This window comes from Amphibalanus amphitrite, unplaced genomic scaffold (assembly GCF_019059575.1).
Source record: "Amphibalanus amphitrite isolate SeventyFive unplaced genomic scaffold, NRLGWU_Aamphi_draft 001688F_arrow, whole genome shotgun sequence".
Classification (NCBI taxonomy): Eukaryota; Metazoa; Arthropoda; class Thecostraca; order Balanomorpha; family Balanidae; genus Amphibalanus; species Amphibalanus amphitrite.
The window spans coordinates 24,562-45,794 of record NW_024883181.1 but is presented as its reverse complement, the minus strand read 5'-3'; the positions used below and the strand labels follow the sequence as shown (position 1 = coordinate 45,794).

At 48.3% G+C, this 21,233-nt stretch overlaps 3 protein-coding genes across 3 annotated transcripts in view; 1 reads left to right on the top strand and 2 right to left on the bottom strand.

The window, feature by feature from the left end:
- LOC122374654 (TATA-binding protein-associated factor 172-like) overlaps positions 1-18,459 on the bottom strand; it is a gene marked incomplete at its 3' end in the record, with an annotated part of 84,238 nt that extends 65,779 nt beyond the window's left edge. Inside the window, exons 1-2 of the mRNA XM_043353528.1 lie at positions 18,359-18,459; positions 17,718-17,841 (exon numbers count right to left, since the gene is read on the bottom strand). Of these exons, the coding sequence (XP_043209463.1) occupies positions 17,718-17,841; positions 18,359-18,369 (135 nt within the window). The remainder of the gene's footprint in view (positions 1-17,717; positions 17,842-18,358) is intronic.
- LOC122374650 lies at positions 5,918-10,672 on the top strand. Its single transcript, XM_043353524.1, has 4 exons — positions 5,918-6,202; positions 7,968-8,103; positions 8,575-8,731; positions 9,566-10,672. Exons 2-4 carry the CDS (start codon positions 8,037-8,039, stop codon positions 10,194-10,196), a joined length of 855 nt encoding a protein of 284 aa, XP_043209459.1. The 5' UTR covers positions 5,918-6,202; positions 7,968-8,036; the 3' UTR covers positions 10,197-10,672.
- Positions 18,460-20,288: 1,829 nt separating the features above from the next.
- On the bottom strand, positions 20,289-21,091 carry LOC122374653. Its single transcript, XM_043353527.1, has 2 exons — positions 20,715-21,091; positions 20,289-20,616 (listed from the first exon to the last, which is right to left on the bottom strand). Exons 1-2 carry the CDS (start codon positions 21,089-21,091, stop codon positions 20,289-20,291), a joined length of 705 nt encoding a protein of 234 aa, XP_043209462.1.
- Positions 21,092-21,233: the final 142 nt, after the last annotated feature.

The window sequence follows — 21,233 nt, the reverse complement described above, 5'->3', positions numbered from 1 at the left end:
GGAAACGAAATCTGTGGCATTTTGGATTTATTTCGAAATTTGTCTGACACATTTGGAGAAGCTAGGGTCAAGTGAGGTCAGGCTGTTTTTAAGTGTCTTTCACCACTGACAGTTTTGAAATAGGGGCTCCAAAACAAGCTCTTAAAAGCTTATGTAAATCCCGAAATCGAAAAGCCTATGCTGTGAATCTGCGTGTAAGCCAGTGCCCGCTGGGGCCCATGGATTTTCAAGCCGACGATGGCGAGGGGGTCTAAACGAGGACCTAACTCGTCCCCTGGACTATATAGCTACAAGACGTCAGCAGTGTTGTGAAGGTCGCAACTCGCAAGGTTACGCTTTGATTATTTTTGGTCCAGCAGAGCCCAGAGGTCAGGTGACCAGGCACTTTTCCGAGGTCAAAAAATTGCCCTTATTTTGGTTCGCGGTCAAAGGATAAGCCTCCATAGAGCAAAACCGTAAAATGAAGCGCTTTGTGCGGGAGCCGCTTTCTGAAATATTTTTTGGACATAATGTTTGTAAAAGCTTTTCATAGCCACCCAACATCATGCCGCCAAACCACCCATCCCCGTTGATTGGTAGAGTTGGAAATTAAACAAATGAGCGCCAGTTGCGAACAGCAGCGACTGAAAGCTGCTACTATACCCATAACAAGTAATGGTACAAAAATAATCCTGCGATCTCGGGAAGAGAATGCCTGCAAGAAACATCGCAAGCTTCGTCCGTTACCTACTTCAATATGTTTGAATGCTATTAACCTCCGTGAGGCAAATCCATCCTAAATTTATTATCGACCAAGGAAAAAAACATTCGACAGCATGAGAAGACAAAGTGAAATCAGCTTCTGCCAGATCCCAAGATATGCAGTGCAAATCACAAGATCCCAATGTTAATGTTCAAATCCCAAGATCTTGGGACAAATCCCAAGGAATGGCATCGCTGAGATAGAGCCATAAAACGCCGTGAATATTTTAAGCTTGACGATACGAATCGACTGGTATGTAACATGTTTACCTCGGGTAAAATTTTAAAATTACTTTTTGTTAGGTCAAATTATAGTTCATTTATCGCATTATGATGAGAGAAATACTATATCCCGGAAAAATAAACGTAATACCGCTGAGCTTAGGTTGAATCTGAAATCATTACTTAGGAAGAGTTATAAAAGAACCGACGAACGTGTCTTTTTTGGTCATTAAATATCAGTAGGTATGCCGCCCCCTCAGATGCCAAGTGCCGCCCCTATGAGTGCAAAATGCCGCCCCTAATTGTGATTGCCGACCCAGTGAAAATCCCTTAAAATACGCCCTGGTGCAAACTACAACTTTCTAGCTCGCAGGTGTTAGCCGGAAATGAGGTCAAAGTGATGTCATATCGGCCGATTTTGATGCAAAACATTGAACTACGGTAGTCGCTTTCAAAAGCTCAGTTTTTAAGCTACATCCAATTCATGTATATGAGTAGAATGAGAATACGCGTGGCTATCAAACTGCTATCTCGTGTTTTCAAAACTTTTAAAATTTTTGAAAAGGTTTTACACAATTACAAAAAAAAAATGTTTTCCAAAACTTTAGGACTTTTCGCAAAAAACGGAATATTTGTAATAGTACACCCACCGATGACCTACTAGGAATGTTTTAATCCAGTATCTTCAAAACTGGCTGAGTTATACGCATTAAGGCCGCCCCACACTGGAACTCGCATGCGGGTTGCGGGTTTGCGGGTTTTGAGTTTGCGGGCATAATGTTAATTCAGAGAGTGATTAGCCCGTTTCCTTATGGTAACTTCATGAATGAAGTGAAGGCGGTACACCTTCAGAAACTTACATATAGTCGCAATAACAGCGAAACGAACCAAAATTCGACTCTAACGAAAAACCTGCAAACCTCGCAGAACTCGCAGACCTCGCAGCGGGGAAAATCGAAAGTTGACTCAAAATCAACTTTTGGAAAGCAATGCAAGGTCGCTCGCAAGCTAAAAGCATGCAGACTCGCTTGTTTTATGGTAGTGTGGGTCACTCAGTCTAGATTGTATTATTTGACTTTGAAGAAACCCGAAAACCCAAAACTCGCAACCCGCATGCGAGGTCCAGTAGGGGGCGGCCTTTATGGTCACAATTTCACATTTTGTTCAAATCCATTTGTTCAGCATGTTTTTGACACCGTACAGTAATATAAATAGTACCATCGTGTTCCTGAGGTCAAACTGCATCTGATATACATTTTTGTTGAAAAACATCGTTCATCGTTCATAATTTGACCTTTTTTGACCTGAAAGTAACCTGAAAGTGCTGAAAATGACCTCAAATGACTAAGACGACACTGTTTTCGAAATCTATAAATGAAATGGACGATAAAACATGTGTCACGTGACCGATACATGACAAAAATTGGGTTCATGTGCTGACCCTTGGTGACCTGACCTGTGACCTGACCTGGTGTTATCAGTGACCTCTTATAGCAACATATGCACTAGGCAACTGACGCCTTATCGCTGATTTTCGATAAAATGAGTTTTATTCGCTGTTATAGCGCATTCCCTAGAAGACCTGTGACCGGCAAAACATTTTATCTTTGACCTGACCTGTGACGTCATCGGTGACCCCGAGGTCAATGAAATTGGACTTCCTTCGACAAATTTGACTGGGCTTTCCAATGCCGTTTGCCGCGTTGGATTAGCCGGCGCCGTTTGCCGTGGGTCGCGTTATAAACAGACCCCACCAGGGAGCGGGTTAACAAAGTTTAAAATGATAAATTCATATTGATTATTCAAATGGTTTTGTGATTTTCCAAAAATACTCGGCAACACAGCGACCGTTTTCGTTGTTGGTAAGGGGCTACCATTTGGTTGAGGGGCCCACTTTGCTGGGGGGGGGGGGGCACCGCAAACGTCTCTCACCCCTGTCGCCAGAGTTCTGGCTGCACCACTGCAAGAGCGCGTACCAAAAATGAGCCTGATCGGGCGTGTTAGCCGGCGGCCAGAGCCTAAATTGTAAACAAGCAAAAATGCTGAAAATTTTACTTTGAACTTCCCTTGGACGTCGAGGTCAATGAAAATAGGTTTTGATCGACAGTTTGTCCAGGGCTATCAGCCACTGTTTGAATTTTGACAATCGGCCCAGAAGTTTCCCCCCACGACAACCGCGTTATAAAAAAATACCCCAGTCATGCGCGGGTTAACAAAGTGCAACAGTGTCTGGCAGCAACAAGGGTTCCCGGGCCTCCATGGCTTACACTAAAAATAATGAAAAGTGGCATAAAGAATTATCCATAACAAGCCTATGTCCAACTCCCATCCTACCAATAAGGCGATGTCCCATTTACGTCTCACCAACAGGCTTCTGTTCACTCCCGTGCCAGCCATGGGCAAATACGGCCAGTGGCGCACCCAAAGGGCGGCTCGGGGCCCACCCCCCCCCCCCCGCTCGGGCATTTTTAGGAGGCCCCCTGAACACCACTTCGGGTACTTTCAGGGGCTCCGCCACGGTTTTGGGATTGGGGGGTCCGACCCAAAACATAAAACCTCGCTGGCGGATCCATGGTGGGCATATTGGGCGAATTAACCCCCCCCCCCCTCCCTGCAGCTCCCGAAATCGATGAAAAAATTCCGTTTTATCTAGAGTTCATAGAAAACTTAGTAATTTTATCGGGAGAATTTTGCTTCAAACCGAAAAACCAAGGTTCAATTTGCACAAGGAATCGAAAACCGAGAAGCGGAGCCCATTAACACCGACATGGTGGCCTCTCAAATCAACGTTCTTGAGGAATGGAGGCCGCTGTTTCGCGCTCCAAGGGCGGTGTTAGCCATCAGACAGCGCATTAGGCTCTCAGTGACTTGCATGGGCTTTGGAATTCAGGGACCTTCATAGGCGCTCAAATATTTATGTAGGCTCTTAGGCCAGCGTCGGGTCCTCCAAGGCCGTAGTTAAAGGAAAGCGCAAGGCTTTAGGAGTCGTAGGGATTTGAAAACCCTGCCCTCATATAGCAGTAGGGGAGAGTGGGGAAAGATGCCCAGGGTTTTGCTATGTCATATATTATTCGAAAATGACGATGGGAAAGCAAAAACTTGGAGTTTCAACGGAAGCCAACATCATTTTTCTCCAAAAATATCACACTTTCGTGCCTGAAATATAATAACTTTTTTTGCTATTAAGCATTTTCCTGAAGAAGTGAAAGGGGGCATCTTACCCCACAGGGCGGGAAAGACGCCCCCTGATGTTGGGAAAGATGCCCCCTGCACTATAAGTGACATAAATTGGCACGTGAATCGCCTGAACGAATCAGTAGTCCCTTCGAGCCTGCAGTAGACACCAAACGTCATCATAAGGGCCCTAACAAAGTAGTCGTAAGGGGCTTCAGAGGTCATCGTTAGGGCCATCATAGTCCAGCGCGGCCAAACAAGCCTCCGTGGTGGCGTTCGGAGACCACTGTGGGGCTCTTATAGGTCTTCATGATGCTTGAGGGCCCTCTAGCCCATCGTGGGGACCTCCGATGCCAGCGCGACCCGTGGGGCCAACGTGGGAGCCCTCAAAGGATGTCGTGAGGTGCCCTGGAGCCAATAATGGGGCCCACAGAGGCCGTCGTGAGGGCTCTCAGAGTCAGATGCCGCCCAAAAAGTCGCTATGTGTGCCGAGAGACCGGCATGGGGAGCACCCGACCGTACTGGACTCTCAATAGTCCCAGATCGGCTTTTGTCTACATCACAAGTATGTAATAAGTGATTTGACGGGCTGTTTGAAGGACAGCCTACGGATTTAGGGGGGGGGGGCGTCTTTCCTCATCAGGACAGGGGGCATCTTACCCCAAGGTACCGAACTAACATTAAATCAGTACAATTTGTTAGCCATAAAACTACACCCTGAAACAAACTGTTTGGGACACAGTACACGCATGCTAATGTATCACGACTATAGCAAGGGACGCAAAAATTATTTACCTTCTTTGATATTTACAATGTTTTGACACCAAAATATTTTTTGAAAGCAGCAAATAAAAAACATGCAATCATCAGTCAGCCGTTGCCCAACTGAGCCTCGCAATTTTTGTGCAGTTAACAAGGCAGGCTTCCGCTTTACGCTAAGAACATTAATTTCCAGGTCCGATTCTTTGTTTCGCCGCTAGAGGGGGTGGGGCGTCTTTCCCACCCTGGGCATCTTACCCCACTCTCCCCTATAGGGTCCTTAAAGGGACCCTCCCACCTTAACATTAGATTTGAGTTGAGATAGCCGAAATGGGGTCCCTGGCTCACAATTACCGGTTTCGGCACTCACAACACCGAGAAATGCCTTAAATCGGAAATATTGAATTTCAAAATTGCAGCATTTTGATTCAGAGGGGCTAATGCTGAGGAATACCCCTCTGAATGTGTGACGTCAGCGCAAATATCTAACGATTTTTTAATGTTTGACTAAAACGTTTTGCAGCACGCGGTGGTATATGCTATTTGCGCGCAACATCTGCCGCAAACGCCGCACTTCTAAAATAAAGTCGCTGGAAACAGCGGAGATCCCAAAAAAGTAAACAAAAGTAAAAGTCTAATATCTTGAAAACTGGTGAATATTTTTCGGTGAAATTTGGTAGATATTCGTTTTCGCTCTTTCTGAACCGAGCGACATCACTTTCATGCCAATTCATAAACTTTTGTGAAGGTGGGAGGGTCCCTTTAAAGACTGACACTCAGTCTCTGTGATCAGGGTGTGACCTGCCTTAACCTGAAAATGGATATCAAAATGCTGCCCTTGAATCAAAGGTCAGGTTATGGGGATCCTGTAAAGGCCGGGCTCCACTACGCGTTTTTTCCGTGCGTTTTATCCGAGACATCGGTTTTTGCGTGAAATCGTTCCCGAAAAAAAAGTTCCCGTCGTAGCTCAACATTGGGCAAGCTACACTGGGAACGATGTCACGCAAAACACGACAACTTGCAAATTCCGTACCGATTTTAAGGAAATCTCGGTAAAACGCATGACGGTTTCACGCAAACTCGGAAATCTCGTACCTATAAAAAGTTCAATTATTTGAACTTTTCATCGTCTTCTGCGGTGATCTCGGCCGGGAGACATGACTTGCGCGCTGCGGCAAATGTGAATTTGTGTAAACAAACAACGCAATTTTGTGTTTGGCTCTTGACAATAGGTGCAAGTTGTTAATTGTGTGCAGGTTAGGAAGTTTGTGTGCAAGTTTTTTTAGTATAAAGAAGATGAGTGAAGGTAAGAAATGATCCATCAAGCAACCCCACATTTTTTTGTGCTAAAGGCAGTGTCAATGCAGGGGAAAATAGTTGCAATTCAAATGGAAATTGGTGCAGTACCTAAGTGATGGGTTGGTTTGATAGGTATTGAATGAACTAGCTATATTAGTGGACCTAGCCCAAAGGCCGGAGTTGGAGGGGCCAAGCGTCAAAATAATTCATTTTCATCCATGCATTGCAGTGACCCATAAGTATATTTTTGCTTGGGTTCGGGAAAACTGCTAACCAAAAGGGGATGAGACTGAGAGTGCAAAATGTCAGTCAGATAAGGCCTAAAAAAGTGAGAAAGGATCAAAACCAGTTATGATATATCAACAATTCAAATTGTGGCAGACAGAAGGGTGCAAACCAACCATCCACGCAGTTGCTCTTTCTCAGTGGAATTGGGAGTGGAAAATTGGTCTTGAAAATTGGAAGTGAGACTGGAAAATGATTTTTATTTGGATGCCATTTCCCACCCAAATTGACAAATTTTGTGACACTGGCTATAGGCATAATGTTAGAAATAAAAAACCTTGCTCTCTGCAGCCGCCAGTGGCTAGCTATGAGACAAGTCATATATTTAAGCATGTCAATTTATCATGGGTGCAAGGTGAGCAACATGTGCAAGACAGTTGTATCAAAGTCTGCTCAATTTTGTCAGTTTTCCCTTCATGTACTGTATTTCCCATTTCACTTGATTGCTGAGGTGTATAATAGTTTTCTGATCATAGGTGTTGCCCAAATTTGGACATTAACATTGCTGTGACATAATGATAAGAATTAACGGAAAATGTTTATTTGTAACAAAAATAGGAAACATTTTAAGCATATTCCACCTTTTCTGTGAATTTCATAGCGTGCCTTACTGATCACTCAGGTCAGCATTGCAAATATGGAATCTGAAAGGTGGGACGTTTCCATGACTCTGGCAGAGGGCTCAAAGCCTGCAGTCTGCAGTTCAAAGGCTGCAGTCTGCACATCATTTGACATGTGTTGATGTAGTAAGACAGCTTGCAACTGGTGAGAGAGTGTCGTGCTAGACCCAGAAGGACCGTGCTGCCATCTACCTGCTGTAACATGAATTGGGTGTGGTTGAAGATTGATTAGTGGTTCCATGTTGCTATGCAACAACCTCTGATTAGCGGGCACCTGGGCTCACAGCCACCCACTAACCCTTCAGACAAAATTTATAAAAGTATGGTTTGCTTTTTATTAAATGTACTTACTAAACACCTTCTTTATAGGCTCAGAATAAACAATATTTAAAGTTAGAAGCATGATTTTCCAAGGGCCCTGCTCAATGCCAACTGCTACAGCTTCATGGCTGGAAGGGAACATGTACTCTTTGTTTTGAGTCTTTTCATACCATGAGAGGCCCGCCCCTCGATAAAGCAGCTTGTGCAGGCTGTTTATTGTCTTTCAGGCACCAATATAACAAGTAACAACAACATAATACATGAGCACCTAGTGCATGTGGGCTGCTCTAAAGCCAGTAATGAACAAGCTGTTCTATTTGACATCACATGGATGTTGTCACATCATAATCTATCATAATGCTTGCATGTGAGATCAGCAGTATCACAATTTGATAGTGGCTGGTAGGATTGACACCAAACCTGGCCACATTGAACTTGTTTACTACACTTTGTGCATGATATTCCATTGTTCATTTTCTAATGTAAAATGGACAAGGAAATAGGAAGGGGTAAAGAGTGTAAACCTTTTGTTGTTGTTCTCTACAGATTTCAGTGAGGCAGTGATTGAAGCTGTGCGGAAGCGGCCAGGTCTGTGGGACAAGAGGTCCAAGGATTATGCGAAAAAAAAAATCTGCCAAGGAGTACGACTGGCGGATCGTGGCAGAGGAGTGCCGCTCGGAAGGTGAGGCACCTTAGCTGCTTAGCAGTATAAGAACTGCTTATTGTAACATAAGTAGAGCAAAGTGGCCAACTTGAGTAATCTGTCCCAAAATAGCATGTGCACATAATATCGATTTAATATAGCAACTGGTTAGTACAACCCCACCCCATGTATAACTATATACACAGTGGAGGTCTTGTGTCACATTGATTGAGAATCACTTTTAATATATTCGATGGCCGATTGTGCCATGATTAAATGATATATATGTATGAGAGAAATTCTGATCACTAATATTGCAATAATGCTTATTTGATGAAATTCACCAAAGTGCAAATGTAAGAGTACCTAAGCTTAAAGCTTTTGTCTTACTGCATTTTTAAGTTCTATGTTCAATTTCAAACTGTGTATTCTATGGGTGAGAACCTACATATGACCTTGGGTGAGAATGCCATTGGTTTTAGTTGAGATTCTTTGACAATTTTTCCACAGTCGATCTCGTGAAAGAAAAATGGCGTCACGTCCGAGACTATTATATCGCTCGCCGACGCAAACAACCACCGAGTGGCTCCTCAGCCAGCGCTGGTCGCCAGCTGGGCCGATACGGCCAGATCCTGAGCTTCTTGGATCCCGTGGCTCAGCGTGGACCGTACGTAAATCCAGTCCCTTTTATGCCTTTATTCCTTTAAACGCCACCCACGGCTAGTGCGGTGAGCGGTGTAAAATATAGCGTGCACCTGTGATGCTCGTTCGGGCCAGACCCACATAACGTTGATGATATTGTGTGATAATGATGTGCAGTATGTGTTTTCCTATCTGTACTGTACCTAACCTGTGCTGTGCAAGGGTGTGATATGGTGTGCTGCCCCGTTGTGCTGTACTGAGTTGTTCTGGGGTGTGGTATGTTCAGCCTCCCAAAATTATATTTCGGCTTGGGTGTCGGAGGGGAATATTCGTCACTAGAACGAGGGCTGAGAGTGGAAAAATGCCAGTCAGAAAGGCACAAAAAGAGTGGAAAACAGAGATCAACAATGTATTTGTGAATGTTGAAGGATGTGGGAGCTGCTTTATAAGATAATTGAATCGAAAATGGAGGGATGCAAAAATGGAGGGGCCCAACACTTGGCCGGTTGCCCCTGAGGTGATGTATGGTGCTTTGTCCTGTCTGTGCTGTAGTGAGCTGTGCTGTATTGATATGTGCTGTTATGAGCTGTGTTGTATTGAGATGTGCTGTCATGAGCTGTGTTGTATTGAGATGTACTGTCATGAGCTGTGTTGTATTGACACGTGCTGACTGCTGTAATGAGCTGTGCTGTATTGAGATGTGCTGTCATGAGACATGCCCTTCTGACCTGTATGACATGGGTGAGCCATGGAGTATAATGTCCCTTCCTCCGGCTTTTATCATGTAGTTATTGTGTGTTGTGTGCTGTTTCTTCTTTGACGTTCTGTCCTTGACCTGTAATACCTATCCTTCTCCTAGAACCACCTCGTCTGCTGACTTCCGCCGCCCAAACTCGGTGGGACCATCTCACCCTGCTCCTGCTCCTGTTCCTGCCGAGTCGGACCTCCTTCTGGATGATGATGGGAGTATCCCGGTTGGGAGCTACGAGGAGGTGGACGAGAACGAGACGCAGTTTTCGGCGGTCCCGATGGAACCTGGCACAGGGGGCGCACAGACCCAGGACAGCACGCCAGACACAATCAATGACGCAAGCCCAGCACCGCACACAAATCCAACACCGAGCACAAACACAACGGCCACAAATCCAGCACCGATCACAAACGCAGCACAGAACATAAACGCCACACCAAGCACCTCTCACTACAGAAACCATGCACAAGATCAGCAAACAACGCCACAGCAGTCATCGCAAACCACCAGAACACCAAAACGCAAGCTGGGCCCATCGCCTGATGTGGACCGGGCCATCATGGCGGAGCTGCAGCGGGGGCGTGAGAGGCAGATGGAACGGGAGAGGGAGCGAGATGCGGATAGTGAATACCACTTCTGCATGTACCTGTATGCAGAGTTGCGGAAGAGAAACGGCGCGGCCAGAAAGGAGATTAAGAGGCGTTTTTGCGCGGTCCTGGATGATTATGATTCAGAGTAGCTGCGTGTCGTCAGTGTGGTCCGCTTTATGCGCGACGGTGGTTAAGAGACGTTAATCGTCGTGAAATGTGCTAGTTTCTTCATAAATATGAATGAAATCAGACTTTTACGACTAGACATCGCAGTTAGTCAATTGCCTCTCGGCTACTTGTCATGCATTGTTCTTTTTTGTTGAAAACGGCTTCGATGCGCTCTTCCTTATAGACTGGACAAAAATCATAACAGCCGTGATATGTTGTCATTTTGTTTCTGTGTTTGTTATTTCGTTATCAGTTAATCTCACCTGTATTTGTGCATATGGGCGTGTGTGTCTAGACCAGGTGTGTGTATGAAGTGATTGGTTGTATATATGACGTGACATTGGGCTGGGCGTCTGTGCAATTTTCGATAGAGGAAGCGATTGTTGAAATTTTCGACTTATTCCACGTTTTAACATTGAATAAATGGTCATATCAACAACTTGTTTAGGCTTCCATAAGCAAATGGTTCCGGATGTACGAGCTGGATGACTCATATCATGGTATTGACCATATCATATCATTGACCCTTAATGTTGTAACAATATGTCTCCTAGTCAGCATTCAGGTCATGGTCTACATAGGCACGTATAAATCTAGTCAGGCGCGCGCCATACTAGATAGTTCTAGTCGGAAACACCTCATCCCTGTTAACGCGGGCTCTGATGTCACAAACATACGGAATACGAAATGCCAACGAATCAGTTTATTACGTTGCTCCAAGGCACACCACGAGAGGCGGCGCGACTCACAACGAGAGGGAGAGGCGGCGCACGCGCGGCTCACAACGAGAGGAAGAGGCGGCGCGGCTCGCAACGAGAGGCGGAACCGCTCACAACAAGCGGTGGCACGGCTCACAACGGGAGGCGGCAAGGCTCACAACGAGAGGGAGAGGCGGGGAGGCACACAACGAGAGGCGGCGCGACTCACGAGCGGCGGGCTGACCATGGCGGGACGATGCTGCTCAACATCGAAGTCCTCGCTCCCCGTGCCGGTGCTGGCGGTGCGGCGCGCCTACCGGCGGATGCTGTCCAGCTGCCAGGGGACGCTGCCGGCGCCGCTGAAGTAGCGGACGAGGCTGTTCCGCACACCGGCCGCCTGCTGAGGGTGGTTGTGAGTGGCGCCCACGTCGGTCACTTCGCGAAGGCCGCCGACCTCACCTCGCTCCTCCGGCGCCACGCAGCTGTAGCCGCCCGGCCCACCACGTGACAGCTCCTTCTCGCGCAGCACATTGTGCAGTACGCAAGTGGCCTGCACGATCAGCTTCGTGGTTGCCACGCTGCACCCGATCGGCCCACGGTACACTCGCCAACGCTGGGCCAAGATGCCGAAGGCGTTCTCGCTGGTCCGCCGGGCGCGGCTCAGGCGGTAGTTAAACACGCGCCGCTCCTCGGTTGTTAGCGCTGAGCCTGGAAAGGGTCGCATGAGGTGCTCACGGAGGGGGAACGCCTCGTCTCCCACAAGCACATGAGGCAGCGGCTCGGCGGACCCGGGAAGAGGCTGTGGCCCTGGCAGGACCTGCTCACCGCCGCTCCCCTGTGCCTCCAGCATCTGCGCCAGGTCGCACGCCCCCCACACGCCACCGTCGCTCTCCTGACCATTGGCACCCACACTTACATAGGTGAACCGATATTTCGCGTCGACCACTGCCATCAGCACAATGCTGCAGTATCCCTTATAGTTGTAGTTCATGGACCCGCTGTTGATCGGCTTCTCCATCTGAACGTGCTTCCCATCGAGCGCCCCTACGCAGTTCGGGAATTGCCATTCCCGCTCGAAGTCGAGCGCATGCTGCCGCCACTGCTCCGGCGTGGGCAGCGCCAGGACGTCCGGGCCGAGGATCTCCCATATGGCGGCGCACGTTTCGGAGACGATGGTCCGGATCGTGGCGAAGCCCAGCCGGTACGACTCCGCGACCGACTTCATGGTCCCGCCAGCCGTGAGAAAGCTGAAAGTAGACATCAATTATCAGCTGCGCGTGGCTAAAAAAATCAAGGCATATTGTGACCCTCAGTGATCTGAACTCTGTGACCTGACCTGGTGTCAGTGACCTCAAATAGCAAAATATGTGTTTGACGAACAATTCCCCATCGATGATTCGCCCGAAGGTCAGGTCAGGTCAATGACCTTTGATGACCTCGGTTCACTTTTTCGAGTTGTACATGTTTCTAGGCTAGTTTTTTTAAGCTGAATTCGAATTTAGCAACCATTTAACATTTACGAAGTAGTTTTGGTGCCTTCGTAACATGTTGCGAAGCTGTCAGAGGCAGTTGACATGTACATACTACGAATACCCGGCAGGACCCCTACTGGTTGACCTGGTTGACCCTACTGGTTTCCGCGAAGCTCGAGCTCGATCAGGGGCCAAACGGCAAGGGGTCCAACGGACCCCCCCCCCCCCCCTCCAACACACACACCTTATGCCGTATGCGTTCGCGGCCCTGGCAAAACACCAGTACGGGTGTTGTGAGACTGTGAGAGCAGCGCTGTATTGTGGGGCTGGGAGCAGCTCTGTTCCTCGGTTACCCTGATTCGTGGCGCCACCTGAGCGGTCCGCCGAGAAGCAGTCGTTAAGGGGCTAGCCGCCAGACGGCGCTGCGCTCTCTCTGCGGGGCTGTGTCGTGTGTGCGCGGTCGCGTCTGTGTGGGCTCCGTGCCTGTTTTCGCCTGAGTTTAGAAATCTACGTTTTATCCAGCCACCAATAGTTTTTAAGGCAAGCGGATCACTCGGACGAACTCAAGGCGGCAACACGGGCGAGGGTCAAAGGGCAGTCAAGATGCACCCTTAATTCACTAACCCCGCCACCCTTAATTCACTAACCCCGCTTCAGCCTTCAGGTGGTGAGAGTTGGCGTTTACTCACCGCAGTGTTGCAGCCAGACGCTCAGCAGCAGGGACGGAGTCTCGTAGGTGCGTATCTTGTTTGGCGATCACTGGTCCCACTTTAGCAAGGATTTCATCGAACTCATCGGCAGACATCCGGAAATACCGACGGTGACCTTCCGGGTCCTGCTGCCGGAGCTCTTGTACCAGAGTGTGGAACTCACCACACTGCTCCCTCCGCAGCAGGACCGGGCGAACCCACAAACTCTGCCGCTGCCTCGCGCGACGCCGGCGCAGCAACAAAACTCTCAAAAGACTTTCACGGTCCATTTATCTCTGCATTATCTATTCGAGTTAACATATAAACATCTGGCGATGAACAGTAGGTACGGAGTTGGCACAGCACATAAAATCGAAATCACGACAATGGCAAATATTGACAGCAAGTAAATAAAATAATGTCACGCGCTTCAGGATGACAAGCAAAAAACGATATAACGCAAAAACCGACAAATTGCAAAACCGATTTCACGCAAAAACCGATGTCTCGGATAAAACGCGCGTAAAAAAAAACGCGTAGTGGAGCCCGGCCTTTAGAGTTGTGACTTGTAGATGTCCTATCTCTACCAACCTCAAACCTGCATTCAGAACCCTGTGCAGATTATTGCAGATTACCTCAGAACGGTGTGAGGCTGCTTAGACTAATATGGTGCTCGAATGACCGGCTTGGACCCCCCCCCCCAACACTATCGGGTGACCTCACATGGAAAGAGGATTCTCAGATCGATTAGAAGTTCTTTTTTTTTGGGGGGGGGGGGGTATTCATGTGTTTAGGAGGTGTCTTGCAAGCTGGACCACTCTCACGAAATTATAGCCCAATTCTAGCATGCTTAGCTAATCCTAGCAATCTTAAACTGAGGGGCGCGGGAACTACTTTCCGACTGGGGGGGGGGGGGGGGGTACACCATAATAGAGATCAACCTAGGGTACCCCCAAATCTAGTTTTCTCACCGGTTTTAGGCCACTTATTTTTCACCCCTCGGCTTTTTCAACAAAAAAAAGAAAACATTTGCAAAAAAAAGTGTGGTATTCTGTCTCAAAGCTGTGGGGGCACCGCCCCTACGGCCCCAGAGTTGGGGGGCAAGCTTCCCCCACTGCCCCCCCCCCGGCGCCAGCGCCTATGTAAACGCATTCATAGTAATAACAAAATGGTAGAATAAACTCCCGTACATATAGGTCGGCGAGTGTTGAGCACTTCGTGTGTCACAACATTTTAAGGGTTCCCTACATTTGTAGATCCTAAATCCCGTAGCTTTGCGACTGTCAACACGTTCTAAATTATTCAACACATTCTGTGAATGATTTAGTTATTCTTACGCGAAAACAAGCATATTGGGGGGTACTGTACCCCCCAGGTAAATTATTGGGGGGGGGGGTCCCGACCCCCGCGTACTCCCCTGTGGCGGAGCCCCTGGGTACTTTTACTTGACTTTCCGGCATAACCTACTTTAATTCTGCACAAGATGTGGGCAGAAGCCAGGAGGCCCCCTCTGGTAGGCGACCCTTGATGGGCAGGAGGCCCCTTCTGGATGTGAGGCACCTTCTCACAAGAGGCCCTACCTGGGCAGTGGGCAGGAATCAAGAGGCCCCCCCCTGGCAGGAGATCCTTCATGGGCAGGAGGCCCCCGAGGCTCCCTCTGCACAGGAGGCCCTTACTGGGCAGGAGTCAGGAGGCCCTCTCTGGTAGGCGACCCTTGATGGGCAGGAGGCCCCTCTGGCAGGGGACCTTTTATGCACAGGAGACCCCTTCTGGATTTGAGGCACCCTCTCACAGGAGGCCCTAACTGGGCAGGAATCAAGAGGCCCCCTCTGGCAGGAGATCCTTCATGAGCAGGATGCCCCTGAGCCTCGCTCTGCACAGGAGGCCCTTTCTGGGCAGGAGGCAGGAGGCCCAATCTGGCAGGAGACCCTTCTGGATGGGAGACTCCCTTCTGCACAGAGGGCCCTGTCTGGGTGGGAACCAGGAGGCCCCCTTTGGCAAGAGATATTTTACTGGGCAGGAGGCCCCGAGGTTTCCTCTACGCAAGGGTCCTTTCTGGGCCGGAGTAAGGAGGCCCCCTCTCGCCTCTTGCAAGAGACCTTTTCTGGGTAGGAGGCCCTCTCTGGATGGGAGGCTCTCTCTGCACAAGAGGACATATCTTGGAAGCAGTCAGGAGGCCCCCTCTGCACAAAATGTCCTATCTGGGCAGGAGCCAAAAGGCCCCCTCTGGCTTTATGGGCAGGAGGCCCCGAGGCTCCCTCTGCACAGGAGGCACTTTGTGGGCTGGAGTCAGGAGGCCCCCTCTGGCAGGAGACCCTTTATTGGCAGGAGCCCCCTCTGGCAGAGGACCTTTCATGCTTAGGAAGCCCCTTCTGGAAGGGACGCTCCCTTCTGCACAGAGGTCCATATCTAGGCAGGAGCCGGGAGGCCCCATCTGGCAGGAGCTCCTTTATGGGCAGGAGACCTCGAGGCTTCCTCTGCACAGGGGCCCTTTCTGGGCAGGAGGCCCCTCTGGCCTCTGGCAACTTGCACGAGACCCTTTATGGGCAGGAGGCCCTCTCTTGGTGGGAGGCTACCTCTGCACGAGAGATTCGATGTGGGTAGGAGCCAGGAGGCCCCCTCCGGCAAGAGATCGTTAATAGACAGGACTGGGGTCCCCTTCTGAATGGGAGATTCCCTCTGCACATAGGCTCTAGCTTGGCATGAGCCAGGGGGGCCTGATTAGCAGGAGGCCCTCTACATGTAATTGGGAAGTTCCTCTACAGGACAGTGTCTCTGGACAGCAGACCCTCTCTGGATAAGAGGCTAGGCTTCAAATTAGGCTGATATTAGACTAACATGCTTCCCATCAAAACTCCTCCTGTTCAAGAACTACTGTGAAAAGGTTTTGACAGCTCTTTCTGATAAGGGAATTTTAGTTTTTTTTCCCCTAGGGTCAACAGCTTGTCATCCAGAGGGCAAAAAATTCAAAATATGACCTTTTTGGAAAACCTTTTCCGCCATCAATTTTTTACACTTGGCTTTTAGTACCTTGATTATACTGGCGTCGCATTTATTTCGTCTAGGCGCGTCAAATGATCTGTAAATTGACCTGGAAAAGAAGACTAGAATTTGACCTTACGTCAAGGTTACAGGCTATGTTGCGTATCAGTCGAGTTGTATCGTAAAAGCTGAACGCGTCTAAGGTGTTTGAATGAATCTAAGTTAACCCTCACCCTGGCAGGGCATTTTTTATAACGCGGCCTGGCAGGGAGGGGGGATTCGATGCGACCCCCGCCCTCGCAACTGGCTCCTATGGCAACTAGAAATACCAAATTTGGTAGGTAGGTAGGTGGCCCCCTTAGAATTCTCGCCCCTGTGCAAATTTGGTTGCTCTAGGTTTGGGAGGTATAAATGTAAAATTTTGCTAAAACAGGTAAAAAGTTTTTCGCTGATAACTTTTGATCTAATTAAGATAGAGCAAGACAAAAGCACCAGTGAGCTCAGCACGTCAAGGCGCGTCGAATGATATACTTTATTGCTTCCCTAAGTGTATTTTAACTTACGGGCAACTTAAGTCTTAAGAATCGTTGAAATGTTTAATGTTGCATATCATTCGACTCGGCTGTTCAAGAGGAACAGAATGATACCATTTTGAAAGCTTTATCTTTATTATGTGACAAGTTATTGGCACAAACGTCACTTGACCTCAGTTGACATAATTTGACCTGACTCTTGGATAAGTACACCAAACAAAGAAAAACCGAGTGACATAATGTTAAGTACTGTGGTATCAAAGGCTAAGCACAAAAGTGATAAAACAAAGCGGATATCTCTAGTATTTTCCGAATTGGAGTTATTTGAATATTTTCCCATAGGCTTAACATTACGACGTAATGACTAACAGACCTCAGGTCAGTGATATATAAAAACGAACTTTATGTTATACAACTTGGTGAACTTAGCACTTCCTGAAAGTTTGAAGGAAATCAGTCTAAACTGTGGGTTGGACACATACATAAAGAAAATTGAAATTTGACCGTAACCTTGTACCGGTTTTTCTGACCTAGTGGCCTGACCCAATGTCATGCGGACTTGAAATTTTCACGTCATATATATGTACAGTCCACAGCAGAAGTAATGTGCGGTTTCAGTCATGGGTAGGTATGTTCTGCTTCTGAAGCTTGGGAACGATTAGCCAGACTACAATGAATCTTTGAACGTAGCTTACATGCATCGTCACCCTTGCAGCTTGAACTTTATCTATTGACGTCTTTTTTCGAGCACTCCGGATTAAAAAACCGACAGTCAAAGCCATCCGTTGAGATCGGTAAAACCGCACATTACTTTAACGGTGGGCTGTCCAAAGGTTGCCCCATAGGCTATGCCAAATTAAGCACCTTAGGTGTGGGGATCGCATCGACCCCCTGCCAGGGCGAATGTTAATTTTTACTAATAACGCTAAGAACGTCACCAAACATACAGAGGCCCTAAAAAAGTAATCCATTTGGAGGCCCCCTCGATAGAGAAAGGCCCCCTGGCAAGCGGAATATGGAGGCCCCTTTGAGCCCGGGCCCCCTCCCCTGGAAAATCCTGGGTGCGCCCCTGAATGCGGCACTCTCCTGCCCAGTGGCTGTCGGCCGCCGCCGCTGCCCAGAACTCACCCTGTCCAGCAGGCTGTAGAGCTCATGGGGGTGCAGTTTCAGCACATCGCCCAGCTGCTGCGCAGCGGCCTTGCGCGTCAGTGACGACGATCCGTTCTCGAGGAGGACAAAGAGGCGCTCGAGCCTGCGGGCAGCCTCCGGCCGGCACAGCGTCAGCCGCAAAACACAGCGATTAATCCCATCAGTGGCAGGCTCCTGATTTAAGTAAACAGTAGAGAATGGAAAAAACGATGATATATTTTTATGGGAATTTTACGGGAATACAGGAATATTTTCCCCGCAATTTTGGAGCTAGGTTACGAGTTACGAACTATTAGCCGACTTGTCTAATAATGCCAAAATTCGAAAATATGCCTACTGATAATCCCTAGGAACCTGACCTTTAACTTGGCATAAAAAGTGACTTAAGTACTTTCTTCATACTTTTTGGTGCTCTTTGTTGAAATCACATGAAAATGTGGCGAGAAACCGCCGAAAATACAGACTGTTTGAAATCCAAAGTAAGAAACACGCACACGACAGAACTAGCATGCAAAGTCGAAGCGCTGTATCAGCTCGGTGACGGGGGAGGGTTGAGACAGACAACGGCCCGGGTGACGGGGGAGGGGTGAGACAGACATCGGCCCGGGTGGCCTACTCACCGGGTAGTCATGACTGAGGGCACAGCTCAGTGCTCAGTGCTGACACGGCGGCTGGTGTGTGTCCTGGGCCGTGCCGTCGCGCCGCACATAGCCAGTTCGGCTGACCAAGGAACAGATACTGTCAACTATATATTATATATATATAGCCTAGATATATATATATATATATATATATATATATATATATATATATATATATATATATATATATATATATATATATATATATATATATATATATATATATATATATATATTCAATTCACACTGTTTGTTGAACGTTATCGCAGCTTTGTCACACGTTAACTTCTTACTAAGAGACTCTATCGTTCTTATCGTTTTACGGTCGTCGGTGTTATGTTCGAAGATGACATTTCCAAAACTCATTATCAATACATAGTTGAATAAAATCCAAAACATGACCTTAAGTTCAACGCGTTTCGTGTATGTCTCTACACATTTTCAAGAACAGGGTCATATCGGGTCACAAAGTTGAATAACATTATTTGAATTCATAATGCTGTCTCGTGCCAGTAACATAATGGTGTTTCGACTCTAAAAATAATCATAGACGGAAAATACCATACCAGTAAAACGCCTTTTGGGCGAAGAACGAGCGAGCGAGATAGTGAGCCCTGCACGTGCAGAAGGGCGAGAGGGTACTTCCAACGGGCTTGTGCAAAGCACCCTTCTAACCGGTCGCTGGCGGTGTACCAAATTTGAACGCAATCGGCCCAGCCGTTCCTGAGATCTGGAAGCGGCATTCTGCACGTGCGCACGTGCAAATGGGGTCCAAAATGACTTTTGCACGGCACCCTACTAACCGGTCCCCAACCGTGCACCAAATTTGAGCGCGATCGGCCCAGCCGTTCTCGAGATCTGGAAACGCCCCCTGCACGTGCGCACGTGCAGTAGCACCCTAACCGCAACACATGGGAATGCATTGCCTGGTGGGTGCCTACCTGTATGCCAAGTTTCAGCGAAATCGCCCCAGTAATTACCGAGTTACTGAAATGGGAACAAATTTGGCACCTCTTATTGTTGTATTTTGCACGTGCAGTGGGGGTCACTCACATAGATGAAGAGTATCCGACCTTTGGTAGAAGGGATGCAACTACCCTATAAAAATGACCGCAAGTCAATCGCCCAAGCGGCTGCTGAGATATGAGCCTATCAAAATCACTACTTTTGCAAAACAGCTTGAACACCCTTGACTTTTCACGTGGCACGTGCCACGACGGTCACTGAGGTGTATCAAAAGTAGTCAATTACGGGGTAGAAGGGATGGGGCTACCCAGCAAAAAAGACCGCATGCCAATCGGTCCAGCGGTTGCTGAGATATAAGCCTCTCAAAAGCGTTACAGGCCGGGCCGGGCCGGGCCGGGCCGCTCATACTGAGATTTTTCCGTTATATTGAAAAGACTCACTTCGCTCGCTGCGCTCGCTCGCTCGTAATAACATGACAGATGATAAACGTACAGTCGAAATTACACTACATAGTACATATTACATATATGATTACAGTGACGAGAAAGAGCGAGAGTGAAGGGGACGAAAAGGGGCGAATTGTTGTCGGAGGACGGCCTATTTAACACAATCGGGGCCCTTCGTACAGTTGAAGCGTACCCCTAGAATTTAACTGTCTGTTCATGGTGGGGTCCTCTTCTCTGATGTAGAGCGCCTCGAGCGCCAGGAGGCGTCTCCTGTCTGGCGCCCTGTCCAAGATGGTGGTGTTCGCGACGATTTCTTTTCGCGTCAGTGCCGTGCTGTGCCTGGTATGGGTGTGAACTTGCGGTGTTCCGTTCTGCAGGTGCATTGTCAGTCGTCTTGAGAGCGTCGTGGTTGTGCAGCCGATGTACCCGCTGTTTGGAAGGAGCGCGCAGTCTCCCATTCGACAATGGTAGCGGTATACTACGTTGCATTGTTTCAGTCACGTTTCGTCTTTGGTAAGATTGTTCTTCATGATGAGAGAAGATACAGTGAGACTTTGGTAGTAGATGTTCAGCTTCAGCTGGCTTGTGGCTTCTACTGGCTTACAATTACGGCTGATGATCTTCTTCAGCGCAGCCTCATCACTTTTGTGGCCTGGTGTCATCTGGTTTTTGTAGAACAAGTTGATGGTGTTCTTCTCGGTAGTCTCTGTCGGGTTGAGATGCTTGTCGATCGCGGTTCGAATTTGTCGGTCGATGGTCGTGAGGTCGTAGTCGTTGTTGACAAGCACTTGTTTGATTCGCTCGACTTCTTGATGGAAGAGTCGCCTCGCCATGTTGAACAGTGTTTTAAGGCTGGATGAATGTACGCCCTAACAACACTATCCTTGTACCGCTGGGGACACATGCTCTTGCCATTTAGGCACCTGCCCTCATCAGTGAGCTTGCGATGCACCGAAGTGGAGTAGTGCTGGTCGTCAGCTTCAATTGTCACATCCAGGAAGTTGATGGAGTCACCGATGCTGTGTTCGATGGTGAATGTGAGGCCTGATTCCTGCTCAAGACGCTGCTTCAGGGTGTCGATATTGACCAGCTCATCAACTTCAACGAGGATGTCATCCACGTAGCGACAGTAGAGGTTGGGACGTGTTGCCTCATCGGCCAGCGCCGTCTCCTCCACCGATGCCATGAACGCCTCAGCGAACACGCCAAGTGGCGAGCCCATGGCGATGCAGTCAATTTGCAGGTACAGTTGGCCGCTGGGACATCGGAACGGTGCTTTTGTCGTGCAGAGTCTGAGCATCGCGCGCATGACATGCTCCGGAATATCAGGCGCTGCAAGGGTGGCATGGCGGTACGCGTAGCCAGCAATGATGTCAATCGTTCTCTCCATCGGCACATTGGTGAAAAGACTGCTGACATCGAGTGACGCTAGTGTGCCTTGC

Bases quoted from the DNA above. Each gene is read 5' to 3' on its own strand.
- LOC122374653 (XM_043353527.1), bottom strand. From the start codon at position 21,091: ATGCTCAGACTCTGCACGACAAAAGCACCGTTCCGATGTCCCAGCGGC. The intron at 20,617-20,714 runs GTGCCTAAATGG...CAACATGGCGAG, and splicing joins AAGCTCACTGATGAGGGCAG to GCGACTCTTCCATCAAGAAG.
- LOC122374650 (XM_043353524.1), top strand. From the start codon at position 8,037: ATGCGAAAAAAAAAATCTGCCAAGGAGTACGACTGGCGGATCGTGGCA. The intron at 8,104-8,574 runs GTGAGGCACCTT...ATTTTTCCACAG, and splicing joins AGAGGAGTGCCGCTCGGAAG to TCGATCTCGTGAAAGAAAAA. The intron at 8,732-9,565 runs GTACGTAAATCC...TCCTTCTCCTAG, and splicing joins CCCGTGGCTCAGCGTGGACC to AACCACCTCGTCTGCTGACT.